A 20,000-nucleotide genomic window follows, 5' to 3' on the forward strand; every position below is an offset into this window, starting at 1 on the left:
CACACACACACACACACACACACGCACACACACACACACACACACACCAAGAGGATTAGAAATTTGAGTTAGAATGTGAATTTCAAAAAAGTGAATACAATGGAATTCTCTTTGAGTTGGGTAGCATTAACGTTAATGGCACTCACACACACACACACACACACACACACACACACACACACACACACACACACACACACACACACACACACACACACACACACACACACACACACACACACACACACACACACACACACACGTATTACAATCCTTGTGGGGACCAAACAAATGATTCCCATTCAAAATCCTATTTTACCTAACCCTAACCTTAACCTTAACCCCTAACCCTAATTATAACCCTGACTCTAATTGTAACACTAACCCTAAACCTAACCCCTAAGCCTAATATAGCCTTTCTCCTTGTGAGTACCGGCAAAATGGCCAGACTTGCATGTGGTTTCCTTGTTTTACTATCCTTGTCAGGACTTCTGGTCCCAACAAGGATAGTAAAACCAAAACACACACACCGCAAACACACCACCCACAACAACAACTAAACACCCACTCATTCTACAGTAGAGGACATATTTTCAGAAGAGAGGAAGGAGAGAGAAAAACAGAGGAGATAATTATATCCTACAGAGAGGGCAGAGGAGATAATACACCCTACAGAGAGGGCAGAGGAGATAATTATATCCTACAGAGAGGACAGGGGAGATAATAACATCCTACAGAGAGGGCAGAGGAGATAATAACATCCTACAGAGAGGGCAGAGGAGATAATAACATCCTACAGAGAGGGCAGAGGAGATAATAACATCCTACAGAGAGGGCAGAGGAGATAATAACAGCCTACAGAGACAGAGGGCAAAGGAGAAAATAACATCCTACAGAGAAGACATGGGAGATAATAACATCCTACAGAGAAGACATGGGAGATAATAACATCCTACAGAGAGGGCAGAGGAGATAATGACATCCTACAGATAGGGCAGAGGAGATAATAACATCCTACAGAGAGGGCAGAGGAGATAATAACACCCTACAGAGAGGGCAGAGGAGATAATAACATCCTACAGAGAGGACAGATGAGATAATTATATCCTACAGAGAGGGCAGAGGAGATAATTATATACTACAGAGAGGGCAGAGGAGATAATACACCCTACAGAGAGGGCAGAGGAGATAATTATATACTACAGAGAGGGCAGAGGAGATAATACACCCGACAGAGAGGGCAGAGGAGATAATACACCCTACAGAGAGGGCAGATGAGATAATAACATCCTACAGAGAGGGCAGAGGAGATAATTATATCCTACAGAGAGGGCAGAGGAGATAATTATATACTACAGAGAGGGCAGAGGAGATAATACACCCTACAGAGAGGGCAGAGGAGATAATTATTTACTACAGAGAGGGCAGAGGAGATAATACACCCTACAGAGAGGACAGAGGAGATAATACACCCTACAGAGAGGGCAGAGGATATAATTATATCCTACAGAGAGGGCAGAGGAGATAATAGTCAGACCTTGGTTCTATCTCTGTATGGCCATAGTCAGTCCATGGTTATCTCCTCTGCCCTCTCTGTAGGATGTTATTATCTCCTCTGCCCTCTCTGTAGGATGTTATTATCTCATCTGTCCTCTCTGTAGGATGTTATTATCTCCTCTGCCCTCTCTGTAGGATGTTATTATCTCATCTGTCCTCTCTGTAGGATGTTATTATCTCCTCTGCCCTCTCTGTAGGATGTCATTATCTCCTCTGCCCTCTCTGTAGGATGTTATTATCTCCTCTGCCCTCGCTGTAGGATGTTATTATCTCATCTGTCCTCTCTCTAGGATGTTATTATCTCCTCTGCCCTCTCTGTAGGATGTTATTATCTCCTCTGCCCTCTCTGTAGGATGTTATTATCCCCTCTGCCCTCTCTGTAGGATGTTATTATCCCCTCTGCCCTCTCTGTAGGATGTTATTATCTCCTCTGCCCTCTCTGTAGGATGTTATTATCTCATCTGTCCTCTCTGTAGGATGTTATTATCTCCCCTGTCCTCTCTGTAGGATATAATTATCTCCTCTGCCCTCTCTGTAGGATGTTATTATCTCCTCTGCCCTCTCTGTAGGATGTTATTATCTCATCTGTCCTCTCTGTAGGATGTTATTATCTCCTCTGTCCTCTCTGTAGGATGTTATTATCTCCTCTGCCCTCTCTGTAGGATGTTATTATCTCCTCTGCCCTCTCTGTAGGGTGTTATTATCTCCTCTGCCCTCTCTGTAGGATGTAATTATCTCCTCTGCCCTCTCTGTAGGATATTACATCCTACAGAGAGGGCAGAGGAGATAATAACATCCTACAGAGAGGGCAGAGGAGATAATAACACCCTAAAGGGTTTCCAGTTTACTCAGGCTAAATGGAGGGGCGGGACGGAGGGAAGAGAGAGAGGAGAGGGGATACTCCCCCACATAGATCACAGTAATACAGAGACATGTAGATAGTACAGCCTTTTAACATGTCAGGTCTTTCACATCCTCTCACAGGGCCATCCCAGCACACTGGCCATCTAGTGATTGGAGTTTGTGTGTGTGTCTGGGTGTGTGTGTGTCAATGGGATGTACAACTCAGGGCAGGGTGAGTCTTTGAGTGTTTGTCAGAGCCACTCAGTTGGAGGCCTGGCTGGACGGGACCTCTCTCTCTCTCTCTCTCTCTCTCTCTCTCTCTCTCTCTCTCTCTCTCTCTCTCACACTCACTCTCTCCACTCTCTCTCTCTCTCTCTCACACTCACACACACACACACACACACACACACACACACACACACACACACACACACACACACACACACACACACACACACACACACACACACACACACACACACACACACACACACACACACACACACACACACACACACACACCCTCCTCCTTCACTCACACACACAGGAAGGACCCAGTCAGTGACAGTCATAAATCTAAAGCCAAGGCCCCAGCCCTGTCACCCAGCTCTGTCACTCCAGAGTGGGGACAGACAAAGAGAGAGGAGAGATAAGTATCTGAGACAAACACTGTGCATCCACTTACTAAAACATGGTAACTGTCAGTGGCGATCAGCATTGTAGGCTGTGTGCATTCCTCAGTGTGTCAGTCAGTGGGGATCAGTAATGTAGAAGTGAAGGTGGGGACGTGGCATGATGGTGGCCTGGTGTACTGGGACATATTACTGTACATGTTGTCTTTATGGGTCAGACTGACTTACACGTCAATACACCTGCTATGTCAACTCTGTTACTTTGACTTCTGTCTGACTTACACTTCAATACGCCTGCTATGTCAACTCTGTTACTTTGACTTCTGGCTGACTTACACTTCAATACGCCTGCTATGTCAACTCTGTTACTTTGACTTCTGACTGACTTACACTTCAATACGCCTGCTATGTCAACTCTGTTACTTTGACTTCTGACTGACTTACACTTCAATACGCCTGCTATGTCAACTCTGTTACTTTGACTTCTGACTGACTTACACTTCAATACGCCTGCTATGTCAACTCTGTTACTTTGACTTCTGACTGACTTACACTTCAATACACCTGCTATGTCAACTCTGTTACTTTGACTTCTGACTGACTTACACTTCAATACACCTGCTATGTCAACTCTGTTACTTTGAATTGAACATCTTACTCCATCTCCATCCTCAACAACCACATCTTCAACTAATGACTCTCTCTGTATGGCCATAGTCAGACCTTGGTTCTATCTCTGTATGGCCATGGGCAGACCTTGGTTCTATCTCTGTATGGCCATGGGCAGACCTTGGTTCTATGGGAGATGGGAGGAGAGGAGAGATGGCGGGACAGACGGGAGGAGAGGAGAGATAGAGGGAGAGATGGGAGGAGATGAGAGATGGAGGGGAGAGGAGAGATGAGAGGAGAGGAGAGATGAGAGGAGAGGAGAGATGGAGGGAGAGGAGAGATGGGAGGAGAGGAAAGATGGAGGGAGAGATGGGAGGAGGGGAGAGGAGAGATGGGAGGAGATGAGAGATGGAGGGGAGAGGAGAGATGGGAGGAGATGAGAGATGGAGGGGAGAGGAGAGATGGGAGGAGAGGAGAGATGGAGGGGAGAGGAGAGATGGGAGGAGAGGAGAGATGGAGGGGAGAGGAGAGATGGGAGGAGATGAGAGATGGAGGGGAGAGGAGAGATGGGAGGAGAGGAGAGATGGAGGGGAGAGGAGCGATGGAGGGGAGAGGAGAGATGGGAGGAGAGGAGCGATGGAGGGAGAGATGGGAGGAGGGGAGAGGAGAGATGGGAGGAGAGGAGCGATGGAGGGGAGGAGAGATGGAGGGGAGATGAGAGATGGGAGGAGAGGAGAGATGGAGGGGAGAGGAGAGATGGGAGGAGAGGAGCGATGGAGGGGAGAGGAGAGATGGAGGGGAGAGGAGAGATGGAGGGAGAGATGGGAGGAGGGGAGAGGAGAGATGGGAGGAGAGGAGCGATGGAGGGGAGAGGAGAGATGGAGGGGAGAGGAGAGATGGGAGGAGAGGAGCGATGGAGGGAGAGATGGGAGGAGGGGAGAGATGGAGGGGAGAGGAGAGATGGCGGGACAGACGGGAGGAGAGGAGAGATGGAGGGAGAGATGGGAGGAGATGAGAGATGGAGGGGAGAGGAGAGATGGGAGGAGAGGAGAGATGGAGGGAGGGAGGGAGAGATGGGAGGAGAGGAAAGATGGAGGGAGAGATGGGAGGAGATGAGAGATGGAGGGAGAGATGGGAGGAGAGGAGAGATGGATGGAGGGAGAGATGGGAGGAGAGGAGCGATGGAGGGAGAGATGGGAGGAGAGGAGAGATGGAGGGGAGAGGAGAGTAGTAACTTGCTGCTTCAGAGGTTTTTCAACATCTCAGTTACACAGCCCTCTCTAAGCTTTTAAACATACTGATACAGTCATTTATATTTTGCACAACAGATGGATGGATGGATGCATTTATGCATTATCTGTCCATCTTATAATTTATTTTCATTTCTAAAGTGACTATGAGATGAATCTGTAAGGAATTCAGCATAGTGTGCATGTATGTCCATCTGTGTTTCGATGTGTGTGTGTTCATGGCTGTCTCTGCACGCATCTTCCCCCGATCTTGGCATCTCAACTGGAAACCTGATGGATTGAATGACCTTTGAGAGAGGGTGACCAAGGTGCTATCCTCCACCCCAGAATCCCAGCCGGTGTGTTTATGCATTAAAGAGGGTGTAGCTAACGCAACAAACACAGCCTTTGATGTTCTGTGTGAAGCCAGGCCCCTGGATGGGAGAGGGCAGCAGGAGAGAGACAGAGTGGGATGGAGGGAGGAATAGATCGAGAGAAAAAGAAAATGGCAGAATATAAAGAGAGAGATAGGTAGAGAGCGAGGGAGAAAGTAGTGTGTGAGAGAGAAAGAGTGAAAAGGGAAGGAAATAAATAGAGCGAATAAAGAAAGAGAGGTTAGAGGCTGAGACCCTCCTCTCAGTCTATAACCCAGACCCTCCTCTCAGTCTATAACCCAGACCCTCCTCTCAGTCTATAACCCAGACCCTCCTCTCAGTCTATAACCCAGACCCTCCTCCCAGTCTATAACCCAGACCCTCCTCTCAGTCAATAACCCAGACCCTCCTCCCAGTCTATAACCCAGACCCTCCTCTCAGTCTATAACCCAGACCATCCTCTCAGTCTATAACCCAGACCCTCCTCCCAGTCTATAACCCAGACCCTCCTCTCAGTCTATAACCCAGACCCTCCTCTCAGTCTATAACCCAGACCCTCCTCTCAGTCTATAACCCAGACCCTCCTCTCAGTCTATAACCCAGACCCTCCTCTCAGTCTATAACCCAGACCCTTCTCTCAGTCTATAACCCAGACCCTCCTCTCAGTCTATAACCCAGACCCTCCTCTCAGTCTATAACCCAGACCCTCCTCTTAGTCTATAACCCAGACCCTCCTCTCAGTCTATAACCCAGACCCTCCTCTCAGTCTATAACCCAGACCCTCCTCTCAGTCTATAACCCAGACCCTCCTCTCAGTCTATAACCCAGACCCTCCTCCCAGTCTATAACCCAGACCCTCCTCTCAGTCTATAACCCAGACCCTCCTCTCAGTCTATAACCCAGACCCTCCTCCCAGTCTATAACCCAGACCCTCCTCTCAGTCTATAACCCAGACCCTCCTCTCAGTCTATAACCCAGACCCTCCTCCCAGTCTATAACCCAGACCCTCCTCTCAGTCTATAACCCAGACCCTCCTCTCAGTCTATAACCCAGACCCTCCTCTCAGTCTATAACCCAGACCCTCCTCTCAGTCTATAACCCAGACCCTCCTCTCAGTCTATAACCCAGACCCTCCTTCCAGTCTATAACCCAGACCCTCCTCTTAGTCTATAACCCAGACCCTCCTTCCAGTCTATAACCCAGACCCTCCTTCCAGTCTATAACCCAGACCCTCCTCTTAGTCTATAACCCAGACCCTCCTTCCAGTCTATAACCCAGACCCTCCTTCCAGTCTATAACCCAGACCCTCCTCTTAGTCTATAACCCAGACCCTCCTTCCAGTCTATAACCCAGACCCTCCTCCCAGTCTATAACCCAGACCCTCCTCTCAGTCTATAACCCAGACCCTCCTTCCAGTCTATAACCCAGACCCTCCTCTCAGTCTATAACCCAGACCCTCCTCTCAGTCTATAACCCAGACCCTCCTCCCAGTCTATAACCCAGACCCTCCTCTCAGTCTATAACCCAGACCCTAATCCCGGCCTATAACCCAGACCCTCCTCTCAGTCTATAACCCAGAACCTCCTCTCAGTCTATAACCCAGACCCTCCTCTCAGTCTATAACCCAGACCCTCCTCCCGGTCTATAACCCAGACCCTCCTCTCAGTCTATAACCCAGACCCTCCTCTCAGTCTATAGCCCAGACCCTCCTCTCAGTCTATAACCCAGACCCTCCTCTCAGTCTATAACCCAGACCCTCCTCTCAGTCTATAACCCAGACCCTCCTCTCAGTCTATAACCCAGACCCTCCTCTCAGTCTATAACCCAGACCCTCCTCTCAGTCTATAGCCCAGACCCTCCTCTCAGTCTATAACCCAGACCCTCCTCTCAGTCTATAACCCAGACCCTCCTCTCAGTCTATAACCCAGACCCTCCTCTCAGTCTATAACCCAGACCCTCCTCTCAGTCTATAACCCAGACCCTCCTCTCAGTCTATAACCCAGACCCTCCTCTCAGTCCTGTGAACAGCAGCTCAGCTAGATCTCTATAGGTTACAGTCTACTGCTGAGGTTCTGTCATTCACACTAAGACCCTGAGACAGTTGTTAGCCCCCTGAGCTAAAGGTTAACATTTTAACCTAATGTGTAAAGAAATGGTCTTAGAAGTAGGTTCCAAACCCAGGCGGGTTAGTCTCATGTTACACGTGTGTATTCCACGGTTCACCACTAGCCTCCCCGCATACATGTTACGTCCCATTCTTCAGTTTAAACTGCAGCATTAGCATGTTCTACGCCATTGAAGGCTACAAAGGAAAGCAGAAACAGCCTTTCATCCTTTGTAAGAGATCAGCCATTACAGCTGTGATCCTAATCTTGGAAAGGGGCTAAACAGTCCCGTTCCAAATATCTCTGGGCTTCAAGAGGCATAATTCCTCTTCTCTAAGACATCAGAGAGAATGGGATAGTGGTAGGGCAGGGAGGGGAGGCCGTGTGTGTGTGTGTGTGTGTGTGTGTGTGTGTGTGTGTGTGTGTGTGTGTGTGTGTGTGTGTGTGTGTGTGTGTGTGTGTGTGTGTGTGTGTGTGTGTGTGTGTGTGTGTGTGTGTGTGTGTGTGTGTGTGTTCCCTACTCCCTGATTAGACCTCCAGAATCTGGAAATCCAAGTCAGTAACACTCAGCAGAGAGAGAGAGAGAGAGAGAGAGAGAGAGAGAGAGAGAGAGAGAGAGAGAGAGAGAGAGAGAGAGAGAGAGAGAGAGAGAGAGAGAGAGAGAGAGAGAGAGAGAGAGAGAGAGAGAGAGAGAGAGAGAGAGAGAGAGAGAGAGAGAGAGAGATAAAGCCCTGTTGAGATAGCCTGGCTGAGGCCTAAGGGAGTGAATGGATATATCAAGCCCTGTTGAGATAGCCTGGCTGAGGCCTAAGGGAGTGAATGGATATATCAAGCCCTGTTGAGATAGCCTGGCTGAGGCCTAACGGAGTGAATGGATATATCAAGCCCTGTTGAGATAGCCTGGCTGAGGCCTAAGGGAGTGAGTGGATATATCAAGCCCTGTTGAGATAGCCTGGCTGAGGCCTAACGGAGTGAATGGATATATCAAGCCCTGTTGAGATAGCCTGGCTGAGGCCTAAAGGAGTGAGTGGATATATCAAGCCCTGTTGAGATAGCCTGGCTGAGGCCTAAAGGTGTGAATGGATATATCAAGCCCTGTTGAGATAGCCTGGCTGAGGCCTAAAGGAGTGAGTGGATATATCAAGCCCTGTTGAGATAGCCTGGCTGAGGCCTAAGGGAGTGAATGGATATATCAAGCCCTGTTGAGATAGCCTGGCTGAGGCCTAAAGGAGTGAGTGGATATATCAAGCCCTGTTGAGATAGCCTGGCTGAGGCCTAAAGGTGTGAATGGATATATCAAGCCCTGTTGAGATAGCCTGGCTGAGGCCTAAAGGAGTGAGTGGATATATCAAGCCCTGTTGAGATAGCCTGGCTGAGGCCTAAAGGTGTGAATGGATATATCAAGCCCTGTTGAGATAGCCTGGCTGAGGCCTAAAGGAGTGAGTGGATATATCAAGCCCTGTTGAGATAGCCTGGCTGAGGCCTAAAGGTGTGAGTGGATATATCAAGCCCTGTTGAGAGAGCCTGGCTGAGGCCTAAAGGAGTGAGTGGATATATCAAGCCCTGTTGAGAGAGCCTGGCTGAGGCCTAAAGGAGTGAGTGGATATATCAAGCCCTGTTGAGATAGCCTGGCTGAGGCCTAAAGGAGTGAGTGGATATATCAAGCCCTGTTGAGATAGCCTGGCTGAGGTCTAAAGGAGTGAGTGGATATATCAAGCCCTGTTGAGATAGCCTGGCTGAGGCCTAAAGGAGTGAATGGCGGAGATATGGTTTAGCTAGAGGGAGAAATGAACGGATGACAGACAGACTGCAGACAGATGAATGTACTGAAAAGTCAGAGAAACAGATAGACAGATATACTGCCTATGGAGACAGACTAACAACAGCCAGAGGGCTGAGTAGACTGACTGATGGAGGCAGACAGAGAGCTGGCAGACAGAGAGCTGGCAGACAGAGAGCTGGCAGACAGAGAGCTGGCAGACAGAGAGCTGGCAGACAGAGAGCTGGCAGACAGAGAGCTGAGTTAACTTAAAGATGGGGAGACAGACAGCATCCAAGCAAATAGACAGCTCTTCAGAACCAATAAAGAATAAGCAACCATTACAAAAATGTCCATGTGTGAAAACTGGGTCAAACTCAAACGTACAATATATGCTCTCTATTATTAGATGTGGGTGCTACACATTGGTAGAGAATGAGTTGAGCTAACACTGTCCTCTCCAGAGCTAGCATAGCGAGCTAGCTCCTCTGTGCTGTTTGCTAACACTGTCCTCTATTGCTGTGCTAGGGGAGCTATCAGTTAGGCTTCTCTCCTCTGTGTAGCTATTGTCTGCTAGCTAGGTCTCCATCTCTCTGTGTAGTTATTGCCTGCTAGCTAGGTCCCAATCTCTCTGTGTAGTCATTGTCTGCTAGCTAGGTCCCAATCTCTCTGTGTAGTCATTGTCTGCTAGCTAGGTCTCATCTCTCTGTGTAGTCATTGTCTGCTAGCTAGGTCCCAATCTCTCTGTGTAGTCATTGTCTGCTAGCTAGGTCTCATCTCTCTGTGTAGTCATTGTCTGCTAGCTAGGCCCCAATCTCTCTGTGTAGCTATTGTCTGCTAGCTAGGTCTCATCTCTCTGTGTAGTCATTGTCTGCTAGCTAGGTCTCCATCTCTCTGTGTAGCTATTGTTTGCTAGCTAGGTCTCATCTCTCTGTGTAGTCATTGTCTGCTAGCTAGGTCTCCATCTCTCTGTGTAGCTATTGTTTGCTAGCTAGGTCTCATCTCTCTGTGTAGTCATTGTCTGCTAGTTAGGTCCCAATCTCTCTGTGTAGTCATTGTCTGCTAGCTAGGTCTCCATCTCTCTGTGTAGTCATTGTCTGCTAGCTAGGTCCCAATCTCTCTGTGTAGTCATTGTCTGCTAGCTAGGTCTCCATCTCTCTGTGTAGCTATTGTTTGCTAGCTAGGTCTCATCTCTCTGTGTAGTCATTGTCTGCTAGCTAGGTCTCATCTCTCTGTGTAGTTATTGTCTGCTAGCTAGGTCTCATCTCTCTGTGTAGTTATTGTCTGCTAGCTAGGTCTCATCTCTCTGTGTAGTCATTGTCTGCTAGCTAGGTCTCATCTCTCTGTGTAGTCATTGTCTGCTAGCTAGGTCTCCATCTCTCTGTGTAGTCATTGTCTGCTAGCTAGGTCTCCATCTCTCTGTGTAGTCATTGTCTGCTAGCTAGGTCTCATCTCTCTGTGTAATCATTGTCTGCTAGCTAGGTCTCATCTCTCTGTGTAGTCATTGTCTGCTAGCTAGGTCTCATCTCTCTGTGTAGTCATTGTCTGCTAGCTAGGTCTCATCTCTCTGTGTAGTCATTGTCTGCTAGCTAGGTCTCATCTCTCTGTGTAGTCATTGTCTGCTAGCTAGGTCTCATCTCTCTGTGTAGTCATTGTCTGCTAGCTAGGTCTCCATCTCTCTGTGTAGTCATTGTCTGCTAGCTAGGTCTCCATCTCTCTGTGTAGTCATTGTCTGCTAGCTAGGTCTCATCTCTCTGTGTAGTCATTGTCTGCTAGCTAGGTCTCATCTCTCTGTGTAGTCATTGTCTGCTAGCTAGGTCTCATCTCTCTGTGTAGTCATTGTCTGCTAGCTAGGTCTCATCTCTCTGTGTAGTCATTGTCTGCTAGCTAGGTCTCATCTCTCTGTGTAGTCATTGTCTGCTAGCTAGGTCTCATCTCTCTGTGTAGTTATTGTCTGCTAGCTAGGTCTCATCTCTCTGTGTAGTCATTGTCTGCTAGCTAGGTCTCATCTCTCTGTGTAGTCATTGTCTGCTAGCTAGGTCTCATCTCTCTGTGTAGTCATTGTCTGCTAGCTAGGTCTCATCTCTCTGTGTAGTCATTGTCTGCTAGCTAGGTCTCATCTCTCTGTGTAGTCATTGTCTGCTAGCTAGGTCTCATCTCTCTGTGTAGTTATTGTCTGCTAGCTAGGTCTCATCTCTCTGTGTAGTCATTGTCTGCTAGCTAGGTCTCATCTCTCTGTGTAGTCATTGTCTGCTAGCTAGGTCTCATCTCTCTGTGTAGTCATTGTCTGCTAGCTAGGTCTCATCTCTCTGTGTAGTCATTGTCTGCTAGCTAGGTCTCATCTCTCTGTGTAGTCATTGTCTGCTAGCTAGGTCTCATCTCTCTGTGTAGTCATTGTCTGCTAGCTAGGTCTCATCTCTCTGTGTAGTCATTGTCTGCTAGCTAGGTCTCATCTCTCTGTGTAGTCATTGTCTGCTAGCTAGGTCTCATCTCTCTGTGTAGTCATTGTCTGCTAGCTAGGTCTCCATCTCTCTGTGTAGTTATTGTCTGCTAGCTAGGTCTCATCTCTCTGTGTAGTCATTGTCTGCTAGCTAGGTCTCATCTCTCTGTGTAGTCATTGTCTGCTAGCTAGGTCTCATCTCTCTGTGTAGTCATTGTCTGCTAGCTAGGTCTCATCTCTCTGTGTAGTCATTGTCTGCTAGCTAGGTCTCATCTCTCTGTGTAGCTATTGTCTGCTAGCTAGGTCTCATCTCTCTGTGTAGCGTAGTTAAGTTCCAGGTCCGTTTCACTTCAATGAAGACATATTCACCATGAACAAAGAGCCATCCTCTGAATCATGTTAAGCTATTGATGGGCGGCTCTGTCACACACACACACACACACACACACACACACACACACACACACACACACACACACACACACACACACACACACACACACACACACACACACACACACACACACACACACACACACACACACACACACACACACACACACACACACACACACACAGGCATTAGCCACACTGCCGTGGTGCAGCAGAGATCCAGCTCCCTCTCAATGTGTTGTTTATTGTTGTTGCCTCAACAGTGATGCACAGTAAATAGCATTAGTTTCGCTCGATAAAGAATAGACTTGTCACATTTTAAACAAGGCTAGTTTAGCACAACAGCTCTGCTCAGCTCAGAGAGAGAGAGACGGCTAGCATGCAAAGAGATGACGGCCAAAGGGATCCGCACTTGTTAGCGATTCTGAATGGCGATTCACAACACGCATACATGCAGATGCATATGCACACACACACACACACACACACACAGGCCTTGATCCGAGAGCAGGAAGCGTTGTCATGACACTGCTCTGACACGCAGGTGTTTCTCCAGTCAAGCCCGGGGCGACACGTTGCATCTGAAGCCAAATTACCCTCCGTCCATCTATGGCCCGACTGTGGTTTTGTGTGTGTGTGGAGGGGGGGTTATCTGGCCCCTTAAACATCCTGGGGCCAGATAACCTCTGCTGGACTTAAAACCCAACATAGGTAGTGAGCAGTAGTACTCAGGACAGTGTGTTGGTAGTGAACAGTAGTACTCAGGACAGTGTGTTGGTAGAGAGCAGTAGTACTCAGGACAGTGTGTTGGTAGAGAGCAGTAGTACTCAGGACAGTGTGTTGGTAGAGAGCAGTAGTACTCAGGACAGTGTGTTGGTAGTGAGCAGTAGTACTCAGGTCAGTGCGTTGGTAGTGAGCAGTAGTACTCAGGACAGTGTGTTGGTAGAGAGCAGTAGTACTCAGGACAGTGTGTTGGTAGAGCGCAGTAGTACTCAGGGCAGTGTGTTGGTAGTGAGCAGTAGTACTCAGGACAGTGTGTTGGTAGAGAGCAGTAGTACTCAGGACAGTGTGTTGGTAGTGAGCAGTAGTACTCAGGACAGTGTGTTGGTAGTGAGCAGTAGTACTCAGGACAGTGTGTTGGTAGAGAGCAGTAGTACTCAGGGCAGTGTGTCGGTAGTGAGCAGTAGTACTCAGGACAGTGTGTTGGTAGAGAGCAGTAGTACTCAGGACAGTGTGTTGGTAGTGAGCAGTAGTACTCAGGACAGTGTGTTGGTAGAGAGCAGTAGTACTCAGGACAGTGTGTTGGTAGAGAGCAGTAGTACTCAGGACAGTGTGTTGGTAGTGAGCAGTAGTACTCAGGACAGTGTGTTGGTAGTGAGCAGTAGTACTCAGGACAGTGTGTTGGTAGTGAGCAGTAGTACTCAGGACAGTGTGTTGGTAGAGAGCAGTAGTACTCAGGACAGTGTGTTGGTAGAGAGCAGTAGTACTCAGGACAGTGTGTTGGTAGTGAGCAGTAGTACTCAGGACAGTGTGTTGGTAGTGAGCAGTAGTACTCAGGTCAGTGTGTTGGTAGTGAGCAGTAGTACTCAGGACAGTGTGTTGGTAGAGAGCAGTAGTACTCAGGACAGTGTGTTGGTAGAGAGCAGTAGTACTCAGGACAGTGTGTTGGTAGTGAGCAGTAGTACTCAGGGCAGTGTGTCGGTAGTGAGCAGTAGTACTCAGGACAGTGTGTTGGTAGAGAGCAGTAGTACTCAGGACAGTGTGTTGGTAGAGCGCAGTAGTACTCAGGGCAGTGTGTTGGTAGTGAGCAGTAGTACTCAGGACAGTGTGTTGGTAGTGAACAGTAGTACTCAGGACAGTGTGTCGGTAGTGAGCAGTAGTACTCAGGACAGTGTGTTGGTAGTGAGCAGTAGTACTCAGGACAGTGTGTTGGTAGAGCGCAGTAGTACTCAGGGCAGTGTGTTGGTAGTGAGCAGTAGTACTCAGGGCAGTGTGTTGGTAGTGAGCAGTAGTACTCAGGGCAGTTTGTCGGTAGTGAGCAGTAGTACTCAGGACAGTGTGTTGGTAGAGAGCAGTAGTACTCAGGACAGTGTGTTGGTAGTGAGCAGTAGTACTCAGGACAGTGTGTTGGTAGTGAACAGTAGTACTCAGGACAGTGTGTTGGTAGAGGGCAGTAGTACTCAGGACAGTGTGTTGGTAGTGAGCAGTAGTACTCAGGACAGTGTGTTGGTAGAGGGCAGTAGTACTCAGGACAGTGTGTTGGTAGTGAGCAGTAGTACTCAGGACAGTGTGTTGGTAGTGAACAGTAGTACTCAGGGCAGGATCGGGTTATATTATGATGGATTTAAGGTAAGTCTACATAGACTGAGGTCTTTCCGTTACTCCTGTCAACTAAAGTACCCATATCCGTATTCACGACATCAACACTACAGGATCCATATGCCTTTGTCCTGTAATGACTACCTCAACACAAAAACACAAACATAGCCTGTGCATGAAAACACAAGCAATCATACAGTACACACACATGCACGTGTATACGCACAATCACACACACACACACACACACACACACACACACACACACACACACACACACACACACACACACACACACACACACACACACACACACACACACACACACACACACACACACACACACACACACACACACACACACACACTAACCCTAACCCTAACCCTAACCCTAACAACAGCAGAAACAACAACAACAACAACAACAACAACAACAACAACAATAACAACAACGACAACAACAACAGCAGCAACAGGGGTTTGGTTAATATTTGGGGACTGAAGCGTTTTCTGTCGCTATAGTAAATCATCTCTTACTCCTAATCTGAAGATCCACGCTGAGCCGAGAATATCCCCAGATAAAAACGGAAAGTTAAATGAGATTGCTGTGCAGAAACTTCACATTTTCTCTCTCTTCTGTTGTTCCCTCTCTCCTTCTTAATCCTCTTCACAAGAACTCCTGATCCCCCTCTCCTCCCTCTCCTCCCACTCGTTCTCTCTTTCGGTAAAACTTTATTTGGATATTCCGTCTGAAGACTATCTACAGACTATCTACAGACTATCTACAGACTATCTACTGACTATCTACAGACTATCTACAGACTATCTACAGACTATCTACAGACTATCTACAGACTATCTACAGACTATCTACAGACTATTTACAGACTATCTACAGACTATTTACAGACTATCTACAGACTATCTACAGACTATCTACAGCCAATCAGTAACATTTCAACTAACTATTATCCCTAACCCAAGCCCTAACCTTAACCCTTATCCTTACCCCAAACATAACCCTTATCCTCACCCTAACCTTAACCTTATCCTTACCCTAACCTTATCCTTACCCTAACCTTAACCCTTATCCTTACCCTAACTCTGATTCTAACCCTAACACTAAGTCTGATTCTAACCCTAACACTAACTCTGATTCTAACACTAAGTATGATTCTAACCCTAACACTAACTCTGATTCTAACCCTAAAACTAACTCTGATTCTAACCCTAACACTAACTCTGATTCTAACCCTAACACTAACTCTGATTCTAACCCTAACACTAACTCTGATTCTAACCCTAACACTAACTCTGATTCTAACCCTAACACTAAATCTGATTCTAACCCTAAAACTAACTCTGATTCTAACCCTAACACTAACTCTGATTCTAACCCTAACACTAACTCTGATTCTAACCCTAACACTAAATCTGATTCTAACCCTAACACTAACTCTGATTCTAACCCTAACACTAACTCTGATTCTAACCCTAACACTAACTCTGATTCTAACCCTAACACTAACTCTGATTCTAACCCTAAAACTAACTCTGATTCTAACCCTAACACTAACTCTGATTCTAACCCTAACACTAACTCTGATTCTAACCCTAACACTAAATCTGATTCTAACCCTAACACTAACTCTGATTCTAACCCTAACACTAACTCTGATTCTAACCCTAACACTAACTCTGATTCTAACCCTAACACTAATTCTGATTCTAACCCTAACTCTGATTCTAACACTAACTCTGATTCTAACACTAACACTAACTCTGATTCTAACACTAACTCTGATTCTAACACTAACTCTGATTCTAACACTAACACTAACTCTGATTCTAACACTAACTCTGATTCTAACACTAACTCTGATTCTAACACTAACTCTGATTCTAACTCTAACTCTGATTCTAACCCTAACACTAACTCTGATTCTAACACTAACTCTGATTCTAACTCTAACTCTGATTCTAACCCTAACACTAACTCTGATTCTAACACTAACTCTGATTCTAACACTAACACTAACTCTGATTCTAACACTAACTCTGATTCTAACTCTAACTCTGATTCTAACCCTAACACTAACTCTGATTCTAACACTAACACTAACTCTGATTCTAACACTAACTCTGATTCTAACTCTAACTCTGATTCTAACACTAACACTAACTCTGATTCTAACACTAACTCTGATTCTAACTCTAACTCTGATTCTAACACTAACACTAACTCTGATTCTAACACTAACACTAACTCTGATTCTAACACTAACTCTGATTCTAACTCTAACACTAACTCTGATTCTAACACTAACTCTGATTCTAACTCTAACTCTGATTCTAACCCTAACACTAACTCTGATTCTAACACTAACTCTGATTCTAACACTAACTCTGATTCTAACTCTAAATCTGATTCTAACACTAACACTAACTCTGATTCTAACACTAACTCTGATTCTAACTCTAACTCTGATTCTAACCCTAACACTAACTCTGATTCTAACCCTAACACTAACTCTGATTCTAACACTAACACTAACTCTGATTCTAACACTAACTCTGATTCTAACACTAACACTAACTCTGATTCTAACACTAACACTAACTCTGATTCTAACACTAACTCTGATTCTAACTCTAAATCTGATTCTAACACTAACACTAACTCTGATTCTAACACTAACTCTGATTCTAACACTAACTCTGATTCTAACACTAACTCTGATTCTAACTCTAACTCTGATTCTAACACTAACACTAACTCTGATTCTAACACTAACTCTGATTCTAACACTAACTCTGATTCTAACTCTAACTCTGATTCTAACCCTAACACTAACTCTGATTCTAACCCTAACACTAACTCTGATTCTAACACTAACACTAACTCTGATTCTAACACTAACTCTGATTCTAACACTAACACTAACTCTGACCGTAACGTTAGCAAGCAGTCGCTTATCAACAAATAGTTTGTTGATAGTATGACCATCTGTAGAGACCACTCCTTCTGTTGGCAGGCCTGGTTAACAGGCTGTTATCACAGTGTGTGTCTGTGTCTGTGTGTTGGAGTGTGTGTGAGCATTTGAGTGTGTGTGTGTGTGTGCATGTTTGAGTGTGTGTGTGTGTGTGTGTGTGTGTGTGTGCGTGCATGTTTGTGTGTGTGTGCATGTTTGCATGTTTGTGTGTGTGTGTGTCATACCGCTGATTAACTTTCGTCTACCATGTCATTATCACAGCTTAAAGTACGCCTGAGAACGTTCAGCTCCACAGCTACTCTACTGCCCCCGTTACACTATCAGGCTCTCTACAGGAGAGCGTTCAGCTCCACAGCTACTCTACTGCCCCCGTTACACTATCAGGCTCTCTACAGGAGAGCGTTCAGCTCCACAGCTACTCTACTGCCCCCGTTACACTATCAGCCTCTCTACTGGAGAGCGTTCAGCTCCACAGCTACTCTACTGCCCCCGTTACACTATCAGGCTCTCTACAGGAGAGCGTTCAGCTCCACAGCTACTCTACTGCCCCCGTTACACTATCAGCCTCTCTACTAGAGAGCGTTCAGCTCCACAGCTACTCTACTGCCCCCGTTACACTATCAGCCTCTCTACAGGAGAGCGTTCAGCTCCACAGCTACTCTACTGCCCCCGTTACACTATCAGCCTCTCTACAGGAGAGCGTTCAGCTCCACAGCTACTCTACTGCCCCCGTTACCCTATCAGCCTCTCTACAGGAGAGCGTTCAGCTCCACAGCTACTCTACTGCCCCCGGTACACTATCAGCCTCTCTACTGGAGAGCGTTCAGCTCCACAGCTACTCTACTGCCCCCGTTACACTATCAGCCTCTCTACAGGAGAGCGTTCAGCTCCACAGCTACTCTACTGCCCCCGTTACACTATCAGCCTCTCTACAGGAGAGCGTTCAGCTCCACAGCTACTCTACTGCCCCCGTTACACTATCAGCCTCTCTACAGGAGAGCGTTCAGCTCCACAGCTACTCTACTGCCCCCGTTACCCTATCAGCCTCTCTACAGGAGAGCGTTCAGCTCCACAGCTACTCTACTGCCCCCGTTACCCTATCAGCCTCTCTACAGGAGAGCGTTCAGCTCCACAGCTACTCTACTGCCCCCGTTACTCTATCAGCCTCTCTACAGGAGAGCGTTCAGCTCCACAGCTACTCTACTGCCCCCGTTACCCTATCAGCCTCTCTACAGGAGAGCGTTCAGCTCCACAGCTACTCTACTGCCCCCGTTACACTATCAGCCTCTCTACAGGAGAGCGTTCAGCTCCACAGCTACTCTACTGCCCCGTTACCCTATCAGCCTCTCTACAGGAGAGCGTTCAGCTCCACAGCTACTGTACTGCCCCCGTTACACTATCAGCCTCTCTACAGGAGAGCGTTCAGCTCCACAGCTACTCTACTGCCCCCGTTACCCTATCAGCCTCTCTACAGGAGAGCGTTCAGCTCCACAGCTACTCTACTGCCCCCGTTACTCTATCAGCCTCTCTACAGGAGAGCGTTCAGCTCCACAGCTACTCTACTGCCCCCGTTACACTATCAGCCTCTCTACAGGAGAGCGTTCAGCTCCACAGCTACTCTACTGCCCCCGTTACACTATCAGCCTCTCTACAGGACTTGAGAAAAGCACTGCAGACAATTGCACACACACGCACACGTACGCACGCACACACTCACGTACGCACGCACGCAGGCACACACACACTCACTCACTCACGGACACACACACTTACACACGCACGCACGCACGCACACACGCACGCACACACACACTTTACAACAGAATTGGCTTAAATGTGATGCAGAACTGAAAAGCATGATGGTAATGAATTGGTTGATGGTTGGCTGCATTCATAACTGTAAAAATGCTTGACTATAAATCAACCAAATGAGACCATAATGATATATTTTACTACGACTGAATAAACCATGCACCATCTTGTGGTCACCAAGGAAATACCTTCGTCTTCGTCACCGTCGTTATCCGATAAATCCTCGGGCTGTTTTTTGGCATGTGCCCCTATTAACAAAGCAGGGAGAGACACAGAGAAGCACAAGAAATTCAAAACAGCATGTTTGTCAAGACAGAGAGGAGGTGAGATGAGCTACAATACACTACATTATTTACAGTCATGTTAGATAACAAGAAACAGTGATTGTTTACAGAACTAAGGTTTTTTTCTGATCTCTGGTAACTCAAGAATCATGTTTTACTTTAGTTATGAAAATAAATACACACCACATACACACCACAGACTCATTATGTAACAACACTGTTATTGAGGGTCGACTGGCACAGAGTCATACACCACTGGTATCACTGGCACTATGGCACAGAGTCATACACCACTGGTATCACTGGCACTATGGCACAGAGTCATACACCACTGGTATCACTGGCACTATGGCACAGAGTCATACACCACTGGTATCACTGGCACTATGGCACAGAGTCATATACCACTGGTATCACTGGCACTATGGCACAGAGTCATACACCACTGGTATCACTGGCACTATGGCACAGAGTCATACACCACTGGTATCACTGGCACTATGGCACAGAGTCATACACCACTGGTATCACTGGCACTATGGCACAGAGTCATACACCACTGGTATCACTGGCACTATGGCACAGAGTCATACACCACTGGTATCACTGGCACTATGGCACAGAGTCATACACCACTGGTATCACTGGCAC

The 20,000-nt window shown here is 46.9% G+C and overlaps 1 protein-coding gene across 3 annotated transcripts in view; it reads right to left on the reverse strand.

Annotated features, from left to right (window-relative positions):
* nlgn3a (neuroligin 3a) overlaps window positions 1-20,000 on the reverse strand; it is a 429,434-nt gene that overhangs the window by 294,805 nt on the left and 114,629 nt on the right. The window contains exon 4 of one of the 3 annotated variants that reach the window (XM_071411755.1): window positions 19,254-19,313. The exons of the other annotated variants lie outside the window; for them this stretch is intronic. Within the exon in view, the coding sequence (XP_071267856.1) occupies window positions 19,254-19,313 (60 nt within the window). The remainder of the gene's footprint in view (window positions 1-19,253; window positions 19,314-20,000) is intronic. 3 annotated transcript variants of the gene reach the window in all.

The sequence above is a fragment of the Salvelinus alpinus genome, chromosome 7 (genome assembly GCF_045679555.1).
Source record: "Salvelinus alpinus chromosome 7, SLU_Salpinus.1, whole genome shotgun sequence".
NCBI classification, from domain to species: domain Eukaryota; kingdom Metazoa; phylum Chordata; class Actinopteri; order Salmoniformes; family Salmonidae; genus Salvelinus; species Salvelinus alpinus.